The sequence below is a fragment of the Armigeres subalbatus genome, chromosome 2 (genome assembly GCF_024139115.2).
Source record: "Armigeres subalbatus isolate Guangzhou_Male chromosome 2, GZ_Asu_2, whole genome shotgun sequence".
In the NCBI taxonomy this organism is placed as follows: domain Eukaryota; kingdom Metazoa; phylum Arthropoda; class Insecta; order Diptera; family Culicidae; genus Armigeres; species Armigeres subalbatus.
The window spans coordinates 139,660,384-139,684,343 of NC_085140.1; the positions used below are offsets into that span (position 1 = coordinate 139,660,384).

At 38.5% G+C, this 23,960-nt stretch overlaps 1 protein-coding gene across 2 annotated transcripts; it reads left to right on the forward strand.

Moving 5' to 3' along the window:
* The first annotated feature begins 15,821 nt into the window (after window positions 1-15,821).
* Window positions 15,822-16,978, forward strand: LOC134215188 (uncharacterized). 2 transcript variants are annotated; one of them, XM_062694422.1, is made up of 2 exons: window positions 15,822-16,494; window positions 16,881-16,978. In XM_062694422.1, the coding sequence occupies exons 1-2, from the start codon at window positions 15,924-15,926 to the stop codon at window positions 16,946-16,948; spliced, it is 639 nt and encodes a 212-aa protein (XP_062550406.1). In that variant the 5' UTR covers window positions 15,822-15,923; the 3' UTR covers window positions 16,949-16,978. The 2 variants fall into 2 exon arrangements, with proteins under 2 accessions (XP_062550406.1, XP_062550407.1); XM_062694423.1 differs by having other exon boundaries at window positions 16,923-16,975.
* The last annotated feature ends 6,982 nt before the right edge of the window (window positions 16,979-23,960 follow it).

Consider the following 23,960-nt stretch of genomic DNA (forward strand, 5'->3'; position numbering starts at 1 on the left):
GATCATCTTTCACCTATTAATCATTCTCTACAATTAACCTTGGATGATAAACGAAAATTTTGCCTATTAGATGAAAATCCTTTTTCGTTTCATCACTTTTACCCACTCACTCACGTTTCGCGAGAATTATCGCAGAACAATTTCAAAATTGTATGGCCGCGCCGGGATTCGAACCCGGAATAGGAACAATAATAGCCGTAGGGATGCGCTTACTCTAGCCACACCACCGCGCTATCTGTATGAAAGTATTAGGTTATTTGTTCTACATAAGCTAGTACCATTCCCGAGCAGAGGAAAATAGCTCAATAATAAGCTCAATAAGTCCATATCATGTTTTGTTATGCTGTTTACGGCTTCTGCCCGGGTTTACATTGAAGATGCCACGAAAAGACTCGAATATGAAAGAAAAAAAGCAAACCAATGATTGGCGGCAATCGAAGTGAGCGAAAAATAGTTATCTCTCTCCAGGCTGTTTTTCTTTCCCGAAAAGTGATTTCTTACCGAAAATTTTCGTAAGGGAGCATCATGTGCTCCTGAGATTGAGTGAGCGATACGAACCCTGCTTATTTGTCTACAACACCATCCGAGCTAATCACGATCGTACTGGATTTCTCCCCCCGGATAAGGATCTGCTTGCATCTGCAAAAGCCATGTTTTCGTGACCAGTTAAAACCCGCTTCATAAATTTTCAATGAGGAGAAACACTGAACCCTAGTCGAGATAGTTCATCATCTCCCAATTGAATATTTGGATCAGCACTAAGGAGTTCGATCACAAATCACTGTGCTTCGTGCTCCTGTCAACAGACGAGTTTTTAAAGAAATTGATGCAGTCGGTAGATGCAGAATGCGACCCACAAAATAGTGCTTAGGGGGGTTCCGTAGCGTAGTTGGCTACACGTTCGCCTCACAAGCGGATGGTCATGGGTTCGATTCCCAGCCCCTCCACCAAACCCTCGTCAGTCGCCGGATGCGCAGCCCATGCGGTAGCGTATTGGGGAACGCGTCATACCGTACGGCTGCCTGATGACGACTGACAAATTGATCTTCTCGGAGGCATTCCTCCAACGGACCCGGCTTAATGGCAACCGAACAATGCAACGATGATTGGAAGCACGACATAGACAAACGGACACAATGGACTCACGATGAGATGGACTGGCAACGACAACAATAATGAGCAATGTAAATCTAAAAATAGATTCTGTGTGGATTCTGTACGGCAGAATACCACAGTAGATCTCGGCACAGTAGCGGTTAAGTAACACAGAGTGCCTAACAAATAAAGGAAGGAATAAAAAAAATAGTGCTTCCGGTCAACTTAACGCACTCATTGGAGTAAGTCGTCGAAAATTGTAATGTTATTGACGAGCTATCAAAAACTTCATCAAACGCACAGACAACTGAAGTACTTGTATACTGTGAGAACTTTAAAGTGCTTTTAAAATGAACGAATACATAAACACATTTTGAGTTCCTCTTTCTCGGTTATTTTAGGAACTGAAACCACTGAATTAAGTTGGTAGGAAAGCGTTAGAAGCGACGATTTTTTTTGGCAGAAATTATAATGATAGGGGGTCCCGTAGCGTAGTTGGCTACACGTTCGCCTTTCAAGCGAATGGTCATGGGTTCGATTCCCAGCCCCTCCAACAAAACCCTCGTCAGTCGCCGGATGCGCAGCCTATGCGGTGGCGTATTGGGGTGCACGCCTGCCTGATGACGTCTGACAACTTGTTCTTCTCGGAGGCATTCCTCCAACGTTACCCGGATAATTGGCAACCGGAAAATGAAACGATCATTGGATACACGAGATGGACAAAACGAACACAATGGACTCACGACGAGATGGGTCAGCAACAACAACAACAATGAATAATGGAAAAATCTAAAAATACATTCTGCGTGGATTCTGGCTGCAGAATATCACAGTAGATCTCGGCACAGTAGCGGTTAAGTAACACAGAGTGCCTATAAAATAAATAAAGGAATAAAAAAAAAATTATAATGCTTTTAGAGATGACCTAGATCTCGTCTTAAGAATGTCTGGCGGAGGTGTTCTCATCGCAATCTCCTCAAAACTTAATTCAGAGCTCATTGATTCTACCAAATTTAATGAATTTGATGATGTGTGGGTAAAAACGCTTTTTGATGGTGAAAATCTCATTTTTGCAACAGTGTACTTTCCTCCAGACCAAGCTTGTAAATCATCCATCATATGGAAAGTTCTCCAAAATGCTGATGATATTATCTCCCATTTGCCTCCTGAATTCAAAGTTCACATTTACGGCGATTTGAACTAACGTAATGCAGAATTCATTCCAGATTCTGAGAATGACATTATTTTGCTGCCAGTTGTCGTCGGTGAAAATTAGACTTTACAATCTATTTTTGAAAAAACTGCATGCTTAGGTCCTAATGTTAAAAGGTCATGTGTAAAATCTACAAAATTTTTGTTTGGACTTTTTATTCACCAACACTATCGATGTTTTCTGTGTAAATGAGTCTCTATCGCCTTTATGAAAAAAATCAAGTATTTCTCACAGCAATTGAATATTCTGTATTAGTGCATCGGTACAATGATTCATACGGCTATGATTTCGAAAATATTCTTCACTATAAAAATGCAAATTGTGACAACGACAAAAATTAAATAGAACTAATTGGCAACATGTTTTACAAAATCAAGCTGACATTGAATGTGCTATTGCAATCTTTTGTGCAATTTTATTTGACATTGTTCGGGATGAAGTACGTAAGGCAGTAAGGAAACGTCGTAATTGTAGCGCAAAAAACACGGTATGGTTCAATAAACACCAAATTTATGAACAATACACGAGTCAAGAAAATTTTTATCAACTTAGTTTAGCCATGTCTTCTGTCCTTACGGAGTGCTGTGTTCTGATAGGGCGCATTCTGAAATTGACACTGAACTCAATATAGTGTACTGAATTACTAATAACTTACTATATATTTATTAGAGTGTAATCAAGTGTCATTTGACACTATCGCTATTATAACTGTAGCGTCTGATATTATGCATCTCGAGATAAAATAGAATACTGCGGTTTCCTGCTGGTTGCTACTCAGTTTTTTTTTCGGGATTAACCACCGCGTCCATTTCATTGAACTTTTATAGTATACCCGTGTCATTTGTTTAGTGCATGTCTTTCTGCTCCATTTCTATTGAGAAGAAATGAAGTAGTCATTTTTTATTCATATATTTCTCAAGCTTAATGTAAGGCCTCTTTAGATTGAGGTACCGCTATTTATACCCTTCGGAAAATGGCTTATACCAACTCTCAAAGGCGCGCCCCTCAATCAGTTTCGGCTCAACAATAAGTGAGATAATACTGATTTTGACCATGCATCGGTACTGAAGTTCAAACATATTTTTGCTTCTTCTTATGAGTTCCGAATTCGTTTTTGTATAGAGATCTGATTTCATTGCGTTTGGCATTTCCGAATCTCACCTTTACACAGAGCTCTAATCAGTCAGAGGGTTCAGCAGATCTACCAAATTCGTAACCGCTTCTTTCCTAATTAATCAGCGCTCTGGAGCTTGGAGATTCATGTCGTCGGCTTCGAAACCAGCCTAAGATTGAGTTATATTTTTTGCTTCTCAGTTAATCGCAACGGTCACTAAACACAACAGAGTCAATGAAAATCTCACCCACCGTATGCACTTGCCATGATAAACACTCTCCATGTACTCAGTGACTCCGGTTGCCTCTCACTAATTCAGTCGAACACTGCTGTCATTTCGCGAAAAGCACGTGGTTTTGTTTTGAGCGGGAAGATTCTGCCTATCTTTTAACACGGCGGCTATCTTGACGTTTACCTTCGCAGTCGAGCCTGCGAGTGTAAGACCGCCGCAGCATTCTAGAAAAAGATAAGCGCGACAATATTGAATTTGTAGTTGTGAACGTGTGTAAAAATAGAAATGATGGTAAATATAAACCACCAGTGATGAGCTGAGCTCATTCCTGTACTGGACGTATACTTGGAACACAGAGAAACAGAAGTCTCACTCAACGCATGTTCCATCGTTCACCTTTTTAACGGTTTATTTAACTTTTTGTAGGTGGTCAATCGGCCACCGATGGCGGCGATGGCTTTCATCGATTTTGCTTGTGTTTGACGTTTGCACACACCGGGATTTTAGCATAGGGCGACAATGTTTTCGTGACGATGATTTTGATTGCATTTTGTTCTAAGTGAGACGTCTGTTTCTCTGTGCTTGGAAGTAAGTCTTTAAAGGTTAGCTCCGAAAATCTATTATAAGCGGTACGTTTCACGGAGTATAGTGCTAAAACCGAAAATGAAATCAAATCATGTCCAAGAAACTTTTCAACTATGACAAAACCAAGTTAAAATCCAGCAATTTTCCATCAAAAATTTCTTTAGATGAAAAATTATTATATAATGCTGATGAAATTTGTACTCTTTTTGCAACCTTTTCTCAAGAGACATATACCGAATTTTCCGAAAATGTTCGTGATTATGAATATTTTTCACATTTTCCTGACTATTTAAGCAGTGTAGGTGTAGCCAAATTTATGTTTCGGAGATTTTGGCAGATCTACAGAATTTGGATGCCTCAAAAGGATCCGGACCAGATGGATTTCTCCCTATGTTTTTGAAAAAGTTGGCAAGCGAATATACGACACCTTTTTTTAATTCAAATTATCTTTGGAAACTAGTAGCTTTTCAAAGAATTTCTTATACCCATTTTTCAATCAGGAAAGAAAAATCTGATATTAGGAATTATAGTGGAGTGGCCATTATTTCATGTATTCATAAACGTTTTGAATCAATCATCAATAGAAGGATGTTCAACAAAATAAATTATAGAATAACAGAATAACTGAATCAGAGCGTAAAAGAAGGAGCGTTATTTAGTTTTTTTGGCTTATCTTCCCTTTGACTGACTGTATATCTATGGTTGCTACACCGTGATTGATTAGAATTAGTGAAATTGAGCTTGAGCTTGAGAGCTTGAGCTTGATGACCGCACAATTCGTAGTTGCTACTCCGTGATTGACCAGAACAATCGAAATTGCACAGGGAACCAACAGTTGGGGCTTGGGATAAGCTTTCCAACCTCAATGTGCACAGATCGAGAGTTCAGTAATTAAAGGATCAATAACGGCACCGGCCACGTCCTTACGGTCATCTGGGAAGGGGAGGAATAGTTGGTGTGACATCTGTTGTTACTAGAGACCGAGATCACCTCTGCATCTCCACAGTTGCCACAGGAGGGATTCTTATTAGTGGGCGGGGTAGGTAGTTACACGGATCAGAATTCACCTTGGTAAGTGATGCGATCCATGCAACTTCGATAATATGAAAAAAATGCTTTTTATTATTTTGACCAGGATATTAATGCCAACATAAGTCGTCCTACTATGACGAACCATTCAATGAATTTTTAAGTGCAAAAAAAAGAGAAGCATGTTCAAAACCCTATATTTTTTAATAATTTTAATAATTTTATTTTATTTACTAGAAGAAAAATGTCTTGTGTATCGAATATATATAGAAAGTCCATAGATGTTGTGAAAACAGTCTTAAAAGAATAAACGAAGTCTGGCAACTACAAAGAAAATTACCTAAAATACATTTGCTTAACCTTTTCAGTGGTGGTTCTATTGTGAATTTAAAACTAAAATGCTTCCACCAAACCATCAAATAAATCGCATGTGATAGTTAAAAAGAGAAAACCTGTATCGTATTCACAATTTTTACATTGAAGGTGAATATTTATATATCAACCACCCCAAATGAGCAATCATAGCACTGATGAAGCCACTCACATCCTTAACAATGACACTGAATATAACTACATAATGAGAATAAATTTTTGGAGGACTCTAGTGTTTTGTATTCTGCTGGACTCTAAATCTAACAAAACAGTATATAACCAAGTTTTTTGCTCATTCATATTCACTAATAATTGAAGTTGATTTGTACATGTTCCATTATGTTCTGTTCCATACATTCATTCGTCGTATAGAAGGCGTATTGATTTGAGGAACTTTTTTTGTTCTATAAACATTGAAGGAGAGATAATGAGATTTATTCAAAGCTTTTGTTTTAAAATTTCAAATTTGTTTATAGAAAACCAAAAGAAAACAAAATACCTAATTTCATCAAATTTTCGCTGATATTGAAAATTAACTGACTGAATGGCACTAAGATACCTTTACATTGAGTGTGAACAAAATTATCATTCCACTAAGCACAGCCTATCACGATTCAAGTGCCCCATGCGTGTTATGTTAGCAGATTGCAAATACACAATATGAGCAGTTAATCAGTTTGAAACAGTTTTTATTCATTTTTGTGAACAGGAGAAAAGCTTAATTAACTCAGGGAAAATATATTAATCACATAACGCGGATTTCGGCCTTTTTCAACACGCTATGTAAAGCATCATTGAATTTTGTCTGAATCGTTAGTTAAGCGTACGTAATTCATAAAAAGTACATATGTCTACTAAACCTTTTCCAATCTTTGATGAATGAGCAAAAAACTCTAGCTTTCAGTGAGATATAGATCCATTATGCCAATACTGTATTGTGCTGTACACATATAAAATACAAAAATATAGGTATAGTATACAATAAAAACAATAAAAATACATCCTTGCGTTCGATCCGTTGGTCTTGTTAGTTTTGTTTAACAAATAGCTTCATGTTATGTTCTTCATCGACTGGCAACACACATTCTCATAACTTATTATCACATTTTAAAAGTAATCCATCTTCCGGGGAACGCCCAAATAAAAAGCAGCCCAGTCAAAAAGCGCCCAGTTAGCGAACTGTTGCTGTATTTCAATTGTATATATGGTTAAAATTTCAACTGAATAATCCAAATAAATTAACAAAAACCTGCCAAAGTGCCAAAGTGAACCTGAAGAAATGTTCATGTTCAACATAAGAAGTATAAGAAGACATGAATAAGGCAATATATCAAAATACGCTTGCCTCAAGCAGGCGCTAAGTCAAGCCATCCCGGGTAGACGATAATGGTTCATTGACAGTAAAACGTGATATTGATAACAAATCACGACACTAACCCGTCCGAAACAAGAATAAAAATAACAAGCGAAAACAACAAAAAACAAAAAGTTGAACCGAAATATCACAAAAATATCAGGTCCTGCCATTAACAAGAACTTATCAACATCTTGAGCTATTAGTTTGTTCTTCCCAATGGCAAACCCCGACACTTCCATGACACCCCGGTGCAACCCCCTGCTATTCCCGCCAGTCACCCCCACTCCTACCTCAAACAAGTCAATATCACGGTTTCTACCCGGGATAGCACCGCAATAATTCAGGTCCTGCCATTATACAAGTTACCAACCAACCCACCACGTCACATCAAGTTGGCAACGATAAAACACCAAACATCCTACAAACACTATTTGGCCCGAATCATCAAAAAGCATCAACCCCAACAACCACGTGAGCGACCGGCAAACGCATAACAGCCTACAGCACATTTACCTTTTGACGATAAACTGCGGCATCAACAAAATAACATCCGGACAACGACGACAACAGTGATCGACCCTTGGACAGGCTTCGGAAAGTGTAGGTCAGCTAGTTTCAATTGCATAGGTTAGCTCTAAGTAGAATTGAATATAATTATCATTCTTGGTTTAACAGTGATTTAGAGTAGACGTTCTTTTTTTAAAAACTCATGTTCGAATCCCCGTGATTTAACTGGCGCAGTCGGTAGGATCCGCGTCCGAGTTCTTAGTTCGCGAGTGAGTGTGTTCGTCGAAAAAAGACATCTTCGAGGGAATATCGAAGACTTGCAGCACATCCCAGAGAAGAAAAGGCCAACGCGGATAATCATAAGGAACCAGAATCTGTCGAAGGAATATCGACATCCCGAGAGAGACCAGCATCGACGGATAATCGGACACGTCCTCTCTACTATCGAAGGAACATCGATAAAAACTTAGGTAAGTGAATTTTAATGTCCTTAAAGATACAAGTGTAAGATAAAAGTGATTCAGTGCTTAACAGTGTTAAAATAGTGCGAAAATAGCCCGAAGAAGTAATAATCGCTTTGATATGGCGAGAAATTTGCAAGACCAACAAATTGAGGAGCTGCAACGGCAACTCCAAGAGTTAGCTCAACACGTGTCTAATCGCGACGAAGAGCTAGCGCACGTTCGAGCTCAAGCCGAACAAGCGCTCCACCAACATGCGAATGTGCCCCCAGCACCAACCGTTGCTAATATTGGGAGAACAGAGAGCATTTTAAAATCTCTCCAAACCCCACAAATTATACGGGATCTTCCCTGCTTCGATGGGAACCCAGTGAAATTAAACTCATTTATCAGGGCAATCGACAACATAATGCCTTTACTAAATGAAGCGGAGGGAAGTAACGTGCACAATAATGTGGATCCAAGCGGTTCGCACAAAATTATTGGTGACGCAGACAACATACTCGAGTTGTATGGCACCAATTTAAATTGGAATGAGATGAAACAAAATCTAATTACTCATTATAGCGATCGACGAGACGAAGTGTCTCTAACTCGTGATCTTTTCAAAATTTATCAAACAAACAACGTCGAAGAGTTTTACAGCAAGGTGTCCCACACCATTTCATTACTGATCAATAATTTAAACATCATTCAACATAATGCAGCAGTTATTGCCTCGAAAAAGGAGTTCTATCACCAGATGGGGCTAAAAGTCCTTTTGCCTGGGTTCAAAGCACCCTTAGGTCCAATAATTAGGGCACGCGGACCAGATACAATGAAGGATGCCCTTCGATTGTGTCTGGAGGAACAAAATTATAATTATGCAAAACCAAATTTCAAGCCGTTACCACCAGTCCCAGCCAAACCAACATTTGCTCCACGCCATCAAACACATACTCATTTCAACTCATCTCAAAGATTCCCACCGTCACCAGGACCACGTCCACAACGACCACCTTATCCCAATAATTACATGCCTCAAAGATTTCCTCCTAGAAATGTTTTTCCACCAGCGATGGCCCCAAGACCATTCCCAAAACCAATTCCAAGGGCCGTCCCGATGGATGTCGACCCCTCTACTATGAGCAAACATGTCAATTACATGAATCGACCCCTACCTAATTACAACCAATTTCCCCCACGAAATCATTTTTCACCTCAAGCTAACAGATTTCATGTTGAAGAATTAAGAAACATCGAATTAGCCAACCACTACTATCCATATGAACAATATCAGTACCCAGAAGAATATTACCTAGAAACAAATCCATTTTATTCTAACGATGTTAGCAACCATCTCCACAGTGATAATGAACAAGGAAACACCATTGATAACTCTGCTTGTGTAACCAATGAATCATCAGAATCCCTTGCACCCAATGAATCGTCGGAAACCCTGTTGACGACGTAAATTTTCGAATAACTTCCGACTTAATAGAAGAAAAATAGGAAGCAACAACTTTCTGCCTTATATCGAACTTAAAACAGAATTTGGTAATCTTAAACTCCTCATTGACACGGGAGCCAACAAAATTATATTGATCCATCATTAGTAGGTACATCATGGATAAAATGTCAAACCCATCGGTAGTAAAGAGCATCAACGGACATCATAAGATAGACAAATATATAAAATTCTCTCCTTTCAAAGGGAGACTTCCACTAACTTTTCACCTCCACAAATTTCACTCCTTTTTGACGGACTTATAGGGTATGAATCTTTGGCCGATTTAAAAGCTAATATTATCACCCACTCCAACAAACTACAGTTTCCAAATTGCACTATACCCTTGAAAAAGAAATATCCTGATTCATACACAGTTTGCGTTAATTCCAACGAACAAATAGGTATTACATTGTCCACTGATGTTACAAACGGGGATTTTTCATTGACAACGAACTACCTCTGACTGATGAGATAGTTGTACTCCCGGAATTTACCACGCGAAAAATAACAAAACGACAGTGATAATAGAGAACAAAACGGAGGACATTGCCAAAATAAATCCAAACAGGCTTGTGTTTGGAGAATTGAATAATTTTGATACAAAACCCATTGGGACTAAGTTAGTCAGGAAAAGACAGAGATACAGTTATCTAATCAACTACGATTAGACCATCTCAATACTGAAGAGCGTGAAAAACTTCTAAAGATTATTCGTAATTTCGAAGATATTTTTCACAAAGAAGATAAAACTCTTACGTTCACTAATGGCATTAAACACTCTATCAAAACCAAAGATGACGTACCCGTACATTCTAAATCATACCGGTATCCTTTCTGTCACAAAGAAGAGGTACAACGGCAGATCATGAAAATGCTTGAGCAGGGTATTATCAGACATTCAAATAGTCCTTGGTCCAGCCCAGTGTGGGTAGTTCCAAAAAAGATGGATGCCTCTGGTCAAAAGAAATGGCGTTTAGTAATCGATTATCGAAAACTGAACGAGAAAACTGTTGAAGACAGATACCCTATTCCTAATATCAACGATATATTAGATAAGCTAGGGAAATGTCTCTACTTCACCACCCTCGACTTAGCCTCTGGATTCCATCAAATTGAAGTCCAAAAGAGGACATTGCAAAGACAGCATTCAGTGTCGAACATGGGCATTATGAATTTTACGTATGCCCTTTGGATTGCGAAACGCTCCATCCACCTTTCAGAGGGTAATGGACAATATACTTAGAGAATACATTGGCAAAATATGTCTAGTTTACATGGACGACATAATTGTGTATTCTACTAGTCTCCAAGAACACTTGGAAAACTTAACAAAGATCTTCACTTGTTTGCAAAAGTATAACATGAAGATTCAATTAGATAAAAGCGAATTCCTACGCAAAGAAGTCGCTTTTCTTGGACATGTCGTAACACCAGAGGGTGTTAAACCAAATCCAAGCAAGATTAGTGCAATCAAAACATGGCCCATACCCAAGACCGATAAGGAACTTCGCGGGTTCTTAGGTATTCTAGGTTACTACCGCAAATTTATTCAAGATTTTGCTAAAATTGCAAAACCACTCACCAACTGCCTACGAAAAGGTGAAAAAATTAAGCACACTGCTGAGTTTGTTAATGCATTCGAGAGATGCAAAACATTTTGACTAGTAGTAGTATCTTGCAATACCCAGATTTCAACAAAATTTCATACTAACAACCGATGCTTCTAACCACGCAATTGGTGCAGTAATCTCCCAAGGTACTATTGGAAATGACAAGCCAATAGCGTTCGCATCACGAACCCTAACAAAGTCAGAAGAAAACTATTCCACCATCGAAAAGAGTTATTGGCTATTCGATGGGGATGCAATACTTTAGGCCATACCTTTTTGGTAGAAAATTTGTGTTATACACAGACCATCAACCTTTAACGTATGGACTAAACCTCAAAACTCCAAATAGTAAACTTATCAAATGGAGACTCGAACTTGAGGAATATGATTATGAAATTAAGTATAGACCAGGCAAACAGAATATTGTCGCAGATGGTTTATCTCGAATTCCGCATGAAGTAAACTTAAACGAAGAAGACGAGTCAGATGACGAAACCGTTCATTCGGCAGATACAGATGATAGCGAATTCGTTCCAATGACTATACGCCCTCTCAATGTACATTCTAATCAAATAATACTCCGTATTAGTGACCATGATGAAAATAAGGTAGAAGAAATCTTTCCACGCATTTTTAGGCGAACAATTTCGAGAATCACGTTTGGCGTACCTACTCTAATCAACATCTTTAAAGAATACATGAACCCCAAACAGGTGAACTGCATTATGTGTCCAGAGTCAGTCATTCCTACCATTCAAGTCGTGTACAAAAACTATTTCAGCAGAAATAAAATTCTTAAAGTCAGGATTTCTCAAATTTTACTGGAAGACGTACAAACTTTGGAAGAGCAAAACGAGTTGGTTAGAAAAACTCACGAACTTTCACATAGAGGAATTTGGGAAAATTTTAAGGAACTGGCAGGAAAATATTACTTTCCTAAAATGAAGCAAAATATCAGAAAATTCATTTTACTTTGTGAAACGTGCAACAAAAATAAATATGAGCGTAAACCATACAAGATTAAACATGGGGAATCGCCCATTCCAAAAGCACCTTTAGAAATCATTCATCTAGACATACTCATATCCCAACCAAACATGTTTCTATCAATAGTAGACAAATTCTCCAGATTTGCAGTCATATTGCCATTAGCTAGTAGGAATATCCAGGACATCAGGAAAACGCTTTTAAAATATTTCAGCACCCACGGTAAGCCACAGCTAATCATCTCAGACAACGAACCAGCAATGAAATCCATTGAGGTTCGGGGACTGTTAGAAGATTTACGGATTCAAATTTATTTCACACCAGTAAATCGTAGCGAGACTAACGGTATAGTCGAAAGATTTCATAGTACTCTCGCTGAGATTTACAGGTGCATCAAGGATAAGTATAATGACTTAAGTAGCAAAGAAGTTTACATGATTGCTTGCACTCTGTATAACGGAACAATCCACACGGCAACAAAATTAAAACCCAGAGAGATTTTCTTTGGTATAAAAGATGGTGAAGAACGCCCACTTGATATGGATCAAATTTTGGCAAATAGAAACAAGGTATACGATGACGTTGTCATGCAATTGGAACGAACCCAGAAAAAGGATCTAGATCAACACAATCAAAATAGAGAAGAGGAACCTGAATTGCAGGAGAACGAGAAAGTGTTCCACAAAGTGCAAGGAATCAAATGTAAAACCAAGAAAAAATTTGACGCGGTTCAAGTTATCCAGAATAGAAATAAAACATTCATAGATAACTCGAATCGCAAATTACATAAAATAATTTAAAAAGACTTCGTAAGTAACGCTTACTATTTCTATTTTAGGAAAACCATGCTGATCTTGACCATCCTAATTCCACTGTCCATTATGAAGACCACGCAGACGCAGACTATACAAATACAGGACCTTTCGAACAACCCAGGACTACTGACGATAAAAACAGGACAAAGCCTCATCATTAATAGTTACGACAGACTATACCACGAAGTCGACCTTACCCAATACGGTAATGTATTGGTACAAGTTGAAAGAATTATTTCAGGCCTAAGAACTTTTCAGTCCTTTCACGATATAACAGAATTACTGACGAGAAAATTTCAAGATGTTTCAAAATTGTACTATAACCTTTTACCACATAGAAGAGCTAGAAGAGGTGCATTTAATTTGTTAGGATCAGGTATCAAATTGATTACAGGGAATCTTGATGAAAACGACCTTATAGAAATAAATCATTTTTTTTTTTTTTTTTTTTTAGTTCTTTATTAAAGTGATTTTTTATGCGTACAGTAAAGTTCATCACTTGATTAAAGTTAAAAGGGAGAATCTTAAGGATTTCCCTACGGGCCCAACCCAGGGGTCCCGCCGTAGCTAATATTAATTACATTTGTTTTGTATAAGCTTATAAATTAATGTGTTTTGCTTAATATTTAACAGAAGGAAAACTCTTTGCTTCAGAAATGATATAAACCAGCAACCTTTCCAGCGAAGGTTGAACTACTAGCCGCTAGGGGATGCTCACGAATAATCCACTGAACAATAATTTAGGGGCGAAAATTATCGTTCCAACTGACAGGCACTCTCTTCGATTGTTTATTTCTTCCTCATTAACTAAGTCACAAATGCACTGGACAGTGGAAGATGATGTTTGGTTTTGTGTCTTTACATTCTGTTATAGTGTAACTCTAGCGTCTACAATATATATTCCCTTTATTTCAGGTGGTTTCGATGACTAGCAGGAGTCGATGCAAGGGTTACTTCTTTTTCGACAGCATACCAGAATTGTTTGTTTGTGGCTTAATTTTTTTTCTGCAATGGATTGATGTCGTTTCCCGTAACATTACTGTTTTGCCGTTTAGACATTTTTGAACGTGGTGTAGCAGTTGAAACCGGCGATTCTGACCTAGTACCTCTAGATTGCGCCCCGCTTTGCAGATTCCGTACGGGTCGAGGTGTGGGATGACTATGGCTATTATGGTTGGAAGTTAAAGGTTCTTCAGCAGCAGAAACCCCAGGGTCTGTAGACTTTTCCTCTGAAGTTTGGGTGACGTCAAACTCGGGAGCAACGGAAACGGATTGGGCTGGCATCACAGCCGAAAGAAAGCTATTTACTAGGTGTGTTAAATCTGCTAATTGAGCCGTTTGTTGCGTAACTAATTTTCGCAGATCCTCAATTTCTTGATTTTTCGTAGTTCTCCGTTGCGATTTTTCATTTGCGGTCTGACAATTCGAATTACGTAGACTGTCGATGATCTCATCCTTTTGTTTTAGCTGGGATATCAACTGATCGATCCGGTTGTTCATTTGGTCCAGTTGTTCATCGTTACTTGCTTGAACAACATTGGCGAAGGTTTTGGGTCCGTTCCTGGCCTCATAGACACGTTTGGCTGCAGGATATGAGAGTCCTTCGTCGACTCTCACCCGTTGAATTTCGTTTTCGGTTTTGTAAACCGGACAGGATCTTTCGGAGAGGGCATGATCGGTGGCTTGACATTTGGAACAGAACTTGTCGTTCTGACAACTCTTGTCTTCGGCAATGACGTGCGATCTCGAACATTTACCACATATTGGTTGTATGGCCTGGCACCTTTTACCCGTATGCCCGAAGGCCCAGCAATTAAAGCATTGCATGGGGGTTGGGTAGTAAGGCCTTGTTCGGCAGCGAATGTACCCAAAGTCAATGTGGGGAGGCAAGACAGTTCCACGAACCGTAATTACGATAGTTGGCGTGTTTTCTCTGTTCGATCCGTTCTTTCTAGTTATTCTTCGTACCTCTTTAACACCTTGGTTTTTCAGCTCTTCCAGCAGTTCATTCTCGGACATACTGACGGCATCCCGGCAACTGACGACACATCGTGTTACGTTGAGGTTCGGATGTTCAATAACGGATACCTTGGTACCATCCATCAACTCTTTCATCTGGAGCAGGGAGGTACACTGTCTGATGCTACGGACTTTGAGTGCATAGAAGGTCCCTTGGAGTTCAGGGAACGCTCCATCTATCTTTCCGTTGACGTGCTGTTGTACAGACTTACGAATCAGGAAGGGTGAATTCGGTAAAGAACCGCTTACCGCTGACATTCTCAAAACATATAGGGTACCATGGGTATTGGTACCATCCATATAAGAAGGAAGGGTTGGACCAGTATAACTGCCGTCGATCAGTCTGGCCCCTCCTGGAAGTGGGTCTTTCAGCCAGAGGGACTCCGTCTCTGCCATGAAGACAGCCGCTACGGTGCCTACACGACAATCAGGTTCTCTTCTTCTCCGCTTTCTTTCACTCACTTCTCTTTCGCTGATCGCACAGTCACTAAAAATCTCTCTTCCCGAAGTCGAAAAACTCCCGATGCTCTTGATTGTCCGCTCGTCGCACTCTGTTCGTTTCTCAACTTCCACAGGTCTCCTACCACGCCGCAAACCCGCAACCCGTTTGACGCCGCTTTCCGTAGTTTTTCACTCGACACTTTGTCCCGCTCGCATATTGGACCCGGGGTCAACCCGGGTCAACACCGGTCACTGAACTGACGCTTGCTTGGCGTTCTGTCCTTTATCTGTCCTCTGGTTACGAAAACCCTGTTAGCGCACCACGGAACGATTACGATAAAACAAAACTTTGACCGAACAGATTAAACTTAACGAACAAAACCGACGATACAAGATAAAATAACAGCCATGCCAAACAAATTAAAAACTGAACTCGAAGGCGGGAGCGCAGACAAAAACGTCTTGTCGCTCCAACAGCAATCGAGTTATGAAATAAATCATGATATTCAAAACTTGAAATCAAAAAGCCAATCATTAATTAAACAGAATAACGTACAGGTAGCCATCAATGAAAGGATTGAAAAGCAACTAAACGAGATGACAGAAAGCTTCAACAAACATCAAAATGCAATTGTAAAAGAACTTGTAAAAGCTAAAAATAATAGATTAGAGAACCACAATGTAACCCTTCTCATGCAAACATTCAAAATTTCATATCATTTAGATCAAATTGAGGACTTCTTAGAATCAGTATTTGAAACTATTCAACTTGCTAAACTGAAAATTATTCCCAGAAACTTTCTAGATAAGAGCGAACTTAAACTTATCAAGGACAAATTAGAAGAACAACACGTAGAGTTCATTAATACAGATCAGGTTTACGAGCTTTTAGATATCATATCAGTCTTCAAAGACAAAACATTATATTTCATCATACTCATACCCCAACTAGAACCTTCCAGCTTCAACCAACTACTCTTAGAGCCAGTACCTATCAACGGTAGAACGATGAAGATACCTACAACATCAGCACTATTCGGAATAAACTCAACGTTTTTCATCAAAAGGGATTGTCGAGCAATCGAAACAAACACTTTATGCAACCGGAACGACCTCATGGATGTTTCCACAGATAACTGCTTTTCAAAAATTCTAAGAGGATACCCAGGTAAATGCCCTTTCACCGAACACTCCAATACAACAGTAGTCAAAAAGCCTCACCGAAAACCACATCATCATCAAGAACACATCATCTATTGAAATGGGTACAAACTGCAATTTATCCAACAGAACTCTGAAGGGAACAATACTGATATATTTTTCAAACTGTACAATAACACTGAATAACAAGACTTACAGTAACTTGGAACTGTACAGCAAACCTCATCAACACATCATCCCACTCGACGGAGTTCAGATAGAACACAAAATCGAACACGATATTTCCATGCACAAGCTACATGAGTTGCATATCCATAATCGCCAGAAACTTTCTGACTTAGAAAACGAGAATATCAAATACACCTACACCAGTGTAGGCCTTTCAACTTTTAGTATCCTTTCAGTGCTCCTTGTTACCTCATACATCATTATCAGGAGACGTTCAACAACCATTCCAATAATCGTATCGGGACGATACGATCTTAAAGGGGAGCAGTTACCAACCAACCCACCACGTCACATCAAGTTGGCAACGATAAAACACCAAACATCCTACAAACACTATTTGGCCCGAATCATCAAAAAGCATCAACCCCAACAACCACGTGAGCGACCGGCAAACGCATAACAGCCTACAGCACATTTACCTTTTGACGATAAACTGCGGCATCAACAAAATAACATCCGGACAACGACGACAACAGTGATCGACCCTTGGACAGGCTTCGGAAAGTGTAGGTCAGCTAGTTTCAATTGCATAGGTTAGCTCTAAGTAGAATTGAATATAATTATCATTCTTGGTTTAACAGTGATTTAGAGTAGACGTTCTTTTTTTAAAAACTCATGTTCGAATCCCCGTGATTTAACTTACATGATATTATACAATTAGAAAACATAGCATGAAACGGACTCACAAAATATGGGTTATGTCTTTGATGATAGGTCTTTCTTCAGTACCCGCTCCATAGTCTTGAAAACACCTTGGTCCTTGTTAAAATTTCTGGACACTAACACACGCGATCTTCCGAACTGGAACTAGGATCACCACATTTTTCCGGAAATTTCATCAGCCGAATGAAAAAAACGGGGCAGAAAAAAACGTGACAGGAATGAAAACAGCAGCTTTTCACGCGCACAGCCTGCTCTTCTCCAGATTGATTATAATTAGTGAAATTGCATAATAACGGCTTACTGGAATTAGGTAGTCAATCAAATTTAATTAAGACGGCTAGTTTGGCATAGCCCGACGTTTCGGTCCCGTGTATTGGACCTTTTTCAAGGGATAAGCTGTCGGCCGACTTATCCCTTGAAAAAGGTCCAATACACGGGACCCAAACGTCGGGCTATGCCAAACTAGCCGTCTTAATTAAATTAGACTGAGAAAGCCAACGTCAAAATATCCATTCTACCAGTCGCAATCTCCTACAATCAGGTAGTCAATCATTCTCACTGTAGAAGTTTCAGTAACTCAATAAAATCGAAGATCAATAACGGCGCTAACCTCGTCCTCTCAGTTATGAAAAAGGAAAGAACATTAGTAGCTGATTTTGGCTATTTAGAGACCGTGTTTTCCTCTGCGTCTCCAGAAAAACTAAAACTTTCATCCGGAACACGTTCAATCGCGAACTAATTGATTTATTTTCCGACCGCACAAAACAGAACTAAAAACACGGATTTGTATCAGTTACGAAACACACTCAATCGCGAACTAATTGATTTTGTTTTCAATACAAAACAGAACTAAAAATCCGAATCCGCGTCTGGCCGGTACGAAACACGTCCAATCGCGAACTAATTGATTTATTTTCCGTCCGAACAATACAGAACTTAGTACGCTGCGTTTTGGGGCCTCTTCCCCTATACCAATAAGCTACCGCATGGGCTGCGCATCCGGCGATTAACGAGGATTTGGTGGAGGGGATGGGAATCGAACCCATGACCATCCACTTATAAGGCGATCGAGTAGCTAACTAGCTACGAGACCCCCCTGTTTTCTTCTCTGTAGCAATGATTTAGCAAACAAATCACATTTTTTAGGCAAATAATAGATATATTAGGTATGTTCTAAATACTAACAATTATTTCGAAAACATTTTCGCATTATATTTGGTTGTACTTGGTATGTGTTGTTGAAGTCGACAGAATTTAATCCATAGAATTTATTTGAATCTCTCTTGACAGCATATTCGAGATCAATATGAGCCATAAAAAGGAGACATGATTCATGAATTAAGCAAAATATTTCAGCATAAAAATAAAAACGAAAAGGTTAATGGTTTATTGGATATGCACATAATACTCGACCTTTTGTAACGTTATGTGCTTTTTGTCGATATCACACCCATATATCTTATGCGAGGTGATATATCGTTGGAATTTGTTTTCCATCTCTCAATTCCGCATAAAATCCACCAAACCATCATATTTATGGGCTTTTGGCGGAAACTGAAACCTCGTTAAACATTGTAAGTAACTCTAATGAATCAACATTAAGAATTTAAATTACCTCCAACTGAGCTCATAACTCATTAACATCTGGTGATTGAAATATGCCGTTAAGGCCTTTTGTGTCACCTAAGAAGCGCACCAGTTTGGACTATCTTCAATTTACGACTTCCCGCACTCAATTGTTCATCCCATCACTGGCAACCGCTATTGCTGCTGCTGCTTTGGTAATATCATTCTCACTCCCACTCCCGATGCTTCTGCCGATGATGCCGATACGAAGTTCTCCGCCACAGTGGATGATCTCTAAATTATTGCCTAAAATATTTAAGGATAAACCAATTGTCGCATAGCGCTCTCTCTCTCGGTTCAACAAACTCATGGCTCATTAGTCGCTAAAAGTCACCAAATGCGGAACGGAACCGCCACGCGATGCGATGGTATGCGCGGTTTCGCCAAGTTAACGCGACCGAAAAGTCCCATTAAAATCTTCCCGCCCGCCACACCGTGCTCGCTCGCATTGTCTGCGGGAGGTGTGCGCAGTGCTGTCACATGGACCGATAAATCTGTAAACAAGGGTGCACTGTTGCCTGGCGTTTGCTTTCTTTGATAATTTATTGATGCTGACACATTCCGGGATGCTGATTATGGAGGCCAGTTGGGCTATATAGGAAAGCACGCAGCGTTACTCTTTCTCATTCCTCGTGCGATCGATTTGTCTTCTATTCGATGCTGACTTGTATAGTTTGATTTGGCTTTTTGTTGTATAATATTACTTTAAATCTTCAATTATATTGTCGGATAAAAAAATTACTTTGAGGTTTCGAAATTTAGTTAAAAGAAAAGTGAATCATGCAAGTTTCCGTTAATTCCAATGATACGAAATCTTTGTACTGATCGTCACACTTCCCGCAAACCCCCTCTTCTTATAAGCGTTAGGCAATCGCTAATTTCCATGTCGAAACAGATCGGGGTTATACCCCCCCAAAACCAATTTTTTAGAAGAAAAATTTTGTTCAAATACTCATATATAAAACATTTTCGGATGCACGCTAAATTAAGCGTTTTTGGAAGATACTGGCGGTTTATCTACTTGCAGTGTGCTAATGCATTTATTTTTATTTCTTAAGCATTTTGTGCAATGGAATGCTGTCATCTGCTTATAAGCCGAGTTAGTGATTTCTTCCGGAACTCACTTTGTCTTGAATCACTCATGCAGTCTCGCCTTTGTTGTGTACGACAAGCGTACTTTTTTCGCTAGTGTTGTACTTTTTACAACGGTATGACTCTCGAGGGTAAAATGGGAAAATACCCTTACCCTAAAGTTGTACAATCAAATTGTGAAATTAAATGAACAAGTTTGTGATGTATGATATAGATTTGATCGTGATATATTAGTAGTGTGAATTTGACCTTCCTGAACTCGGAAGATAATGAACATCGTATGCTAGCCCATATATTGTGTCCAGGAGTCGTGCTTTTTCGACGATGTTGTGCTTTTTACAATGCGTTGTAATGGCTCAGTTAGTTTGATTTAAAAATCACTGTACGCTTGATTTGGTTTTGCCTTTATTTTCAAATTTCAAATGATTTTTGATAAGTGGTTGGTGTATGCCGATAAAATCTTTGAAAATGCACAACTGCGCTTTCTCAAATAAATAATGAAATAAGTATTTAAATAACAATCTCTCAATGATATCGAAATGCTAATATCATGTTCCAAACTTAGACGTACATGTTCATGATAGAATTAGAGGCACTGTTGTGCTGAATAATTATCAGACGATAATGATTGCAATTTTTACGTGAAAACGTTCACTTAAAAACTGTAGGCGAGTTGTCGCCGGCGGCAGCTTCTTAAATTTTGCACTCAAACTATAATAAACACAGAATTTTCATTCAAACATTAATCTTCATTAATATCAGCAAATGATCATTGGCGTTATTGTTTCATGGTACCTACTATGGCTCTCCCTTACTCGATATTGAAGGGACCATCGAGTTAGGTAGGTATCGAGATAGGGTACACAATAATTATATTTGGCCGAACGCCGTTTAGGTAGCCGAGCAGTAAAAATTTGTTTCCGTATTAAGTGAAGTGATAAATGAGATGTTCGAAGTGAATAGTGAACAGCGAGAGTTGAGAAGTGAGAAATGAGATGTTCGAAATAAGTACGGAGTAATGGGAAGTGAGTACTGAGAAACGAAAGTGATTATTGAGTAGTGACGTGTGCATTAACAAGTGAGTAGTGGAAAGTGAGAAATGATAATTGAGAAGAAAGTGGTGAGAAGTGAGATGTGATAGTTGCGAAGTGAGAAGAAGGATGTGAGTAGTGATAAAAACAGAAGCAATGAGTGGGAAGGAGAGATGATAATTATGCAGTGAGAAGTGAGATGTTGAGAAGTGACTGGAGAGATATAAAACAGAAAAAAAGAAGGAAGAAAGAAGAAGGAAGAAGAAAAAATAAAGAAGGAAAGAGAAAGAATCTCGTTTCTCACTTCTTGTTCCTCGGTCTTCACTTCTCACTTCTTACTACTACCTTCTCACAACTTACTCCTCAATTCTCAGGTCTCACTTTTCACTTTTCACTACTTACTTTCTACTTCTCTCTTCGCACATCTCGTATCTCACCTCTCTTTTCTCACTATTCACTTCGCACTTTGCACTTCTCACTTCTAACTATTAATTTCTCGCATCTCATTTCTCACTTCTTACTTTTCGTTTTTTTACTTTTCACTTCTCACTTCTCAACTTCTTATATCACACTTCTGACTTTTTATTTCTTACTCATCACTTTTCACTTCTAACTTTACAACTTTTCACTGCTCACTTTTCCCTCCTTACTTTTCACTTCTCACTAATAGCTTCGAACACGTTGAAATTTGGCGTTCGTTGATTCAATGTTTAAATATCTTCATCGCCCACCAATGGGAGACAACTGAGCGAGGCAAATCACTTGGTAACCTAACAGCTTTCTCTCCTCCAACCCAGCAACTTCAAAGCAGGGTGAATAAAGCAGAACATCTGATGTGTTTTGGTTTTATTCTAGTAGAGCAAGCGTAACACAAATGCTCCAGTCTTAGCTCCCCTGGATACCATACCAAGTTTGGTTTGGCGAACTGTATCCATCTGAGCAAGGTTATTTACTCACTGGTATGTAATGCTACGATTGAATTAGATCAATGCTCGTCCGCTTCACTCACGCTTTCAATGCCTGCTTATGACATTTTTCTTCTAAATTCTAACTTTTCACTTTTCATTTCTCCCTTCATACTTTTTACTTCTCACTACTTACTTCGCACTTCGAATTTCTCACTTCTCACTCAGAACTTACCACTTATCACTTCAAACTTCTCACTTCTTACATCTCACTTCTAACTTCTTTTTTCTCGTCTCTCATTTTTCACTTTTTGCTTGTCACTTTACACTTCTCACTTCTAACTATATCATGCATGTACTGTTTCTGGCAACATCGAGTTACCGGGTGAAGATACACTATTTCGACACAGATAAAAAAAAACTATTTCAACATAGAGAATATCGAGTAAGTAAGATATCAACTTACGGAGGGAGCGCAGTATGCTAGATTCAAAGGAATTTGAATTTCATCGGGTAAGGGAAAATATCGAGTTACAGAGCATCGAGTTTGGGAGAGTTCACTGTAGTAATGAAAAAGAGTTCAAAAGGTAACGGTAAATGCTTCAAATCAAGATACGATTTTCAAACATTGCAACTGAAACTGGGCCTGCCTTTCAACTTAGTAATCTCAGTAATTAAAAAAAAAATCTATGCCCGCCATTGCATGAGAACACTGCCAAAAATATCTATATAAGATATATGTGTAGCCGTTATAAATTTTTGCAATAGCTCCACCCTAATATAATCGATATAGAACCACACATAAATTATATAATTGCTAATTCGAGACCACACATAAAGTTTATTTGGATATATATTTTATTAGTAGTTCGCGTGGAGAATGGTAATGTGTGCGCTGATATACATCATAAGTTAAATCTATGGATTTTTGCCAATAAATATGTGTGGATTATTAGTAGTGAAGGTACAGTCACTCTCAAAATTGAGCGTACACCATGGATTAGATGAATATATTCGAAAATCCCAAAGGAAATTTAATTGCTGGCTCGGTTGTTTTTAATGCATTTCAATATTCATCCCTTCTTTCAATGTATGCGTACATAAAATGGTTGAATTTTTTTCTCTAAAGTTCATTTATTTGAAAATAATTTCAAAATACGCCTATTAGATGTGACAAAATTGAGCGTACAGTGATTTTTTTTTCTATAAAATTTCTTATTATAAACACGATTAATGTATTTTAATATTGTTTTTTTTTTTTATTATTATATTTATAATAATAAACATCCGCTACTTAAACATTCAATGTTTTGAAATTAAACCATGTTTTGGTCAAAATGGCGAACAAGTGAGAGGTAAGAACATTGCTATTTAACAATTCAATGCTGCTGGGCAAAATAGATGCTTTAAGATATGGATTTCACCGGCATCGTGTCTTATATATGATAGATAATCGAAATCGAGCGAGACATACGATTAATTTGGGAAAATTCAGTCGGTAAATGATGAAAACAGATGTAAACATACAGAGAAAACGACAAATGTTAGGAATGACATAATTCAAATTTAGTATGTCTTTAACTTAAATTTGTTTTAAAGCTCGATTATTGTCTCAGGTCTATCATTAAGAGTAATATTATTGAATCCAATCATTCACAGTCAAATTCTAAAAGTACAAGGTGCATGTTAAGGTACCGAACATAAAAACAGCTTTTCAACCCCGTAGAGCACTTCTGATTGAATATTGAAAAGATAGCTTAAAATCGTAATTTCATAATTAAATTTGGATTAAACTCCACGATCTGTTACCATAAGGGATACAACTGGATGATTTCCATGTGGCGAGTAAAAATAAACTTTTTTAAGAGTTCAGCAGCTTATTTAATGATATCTTGGTGTATTTAAATGATTCAACCAAATTTGTTCCT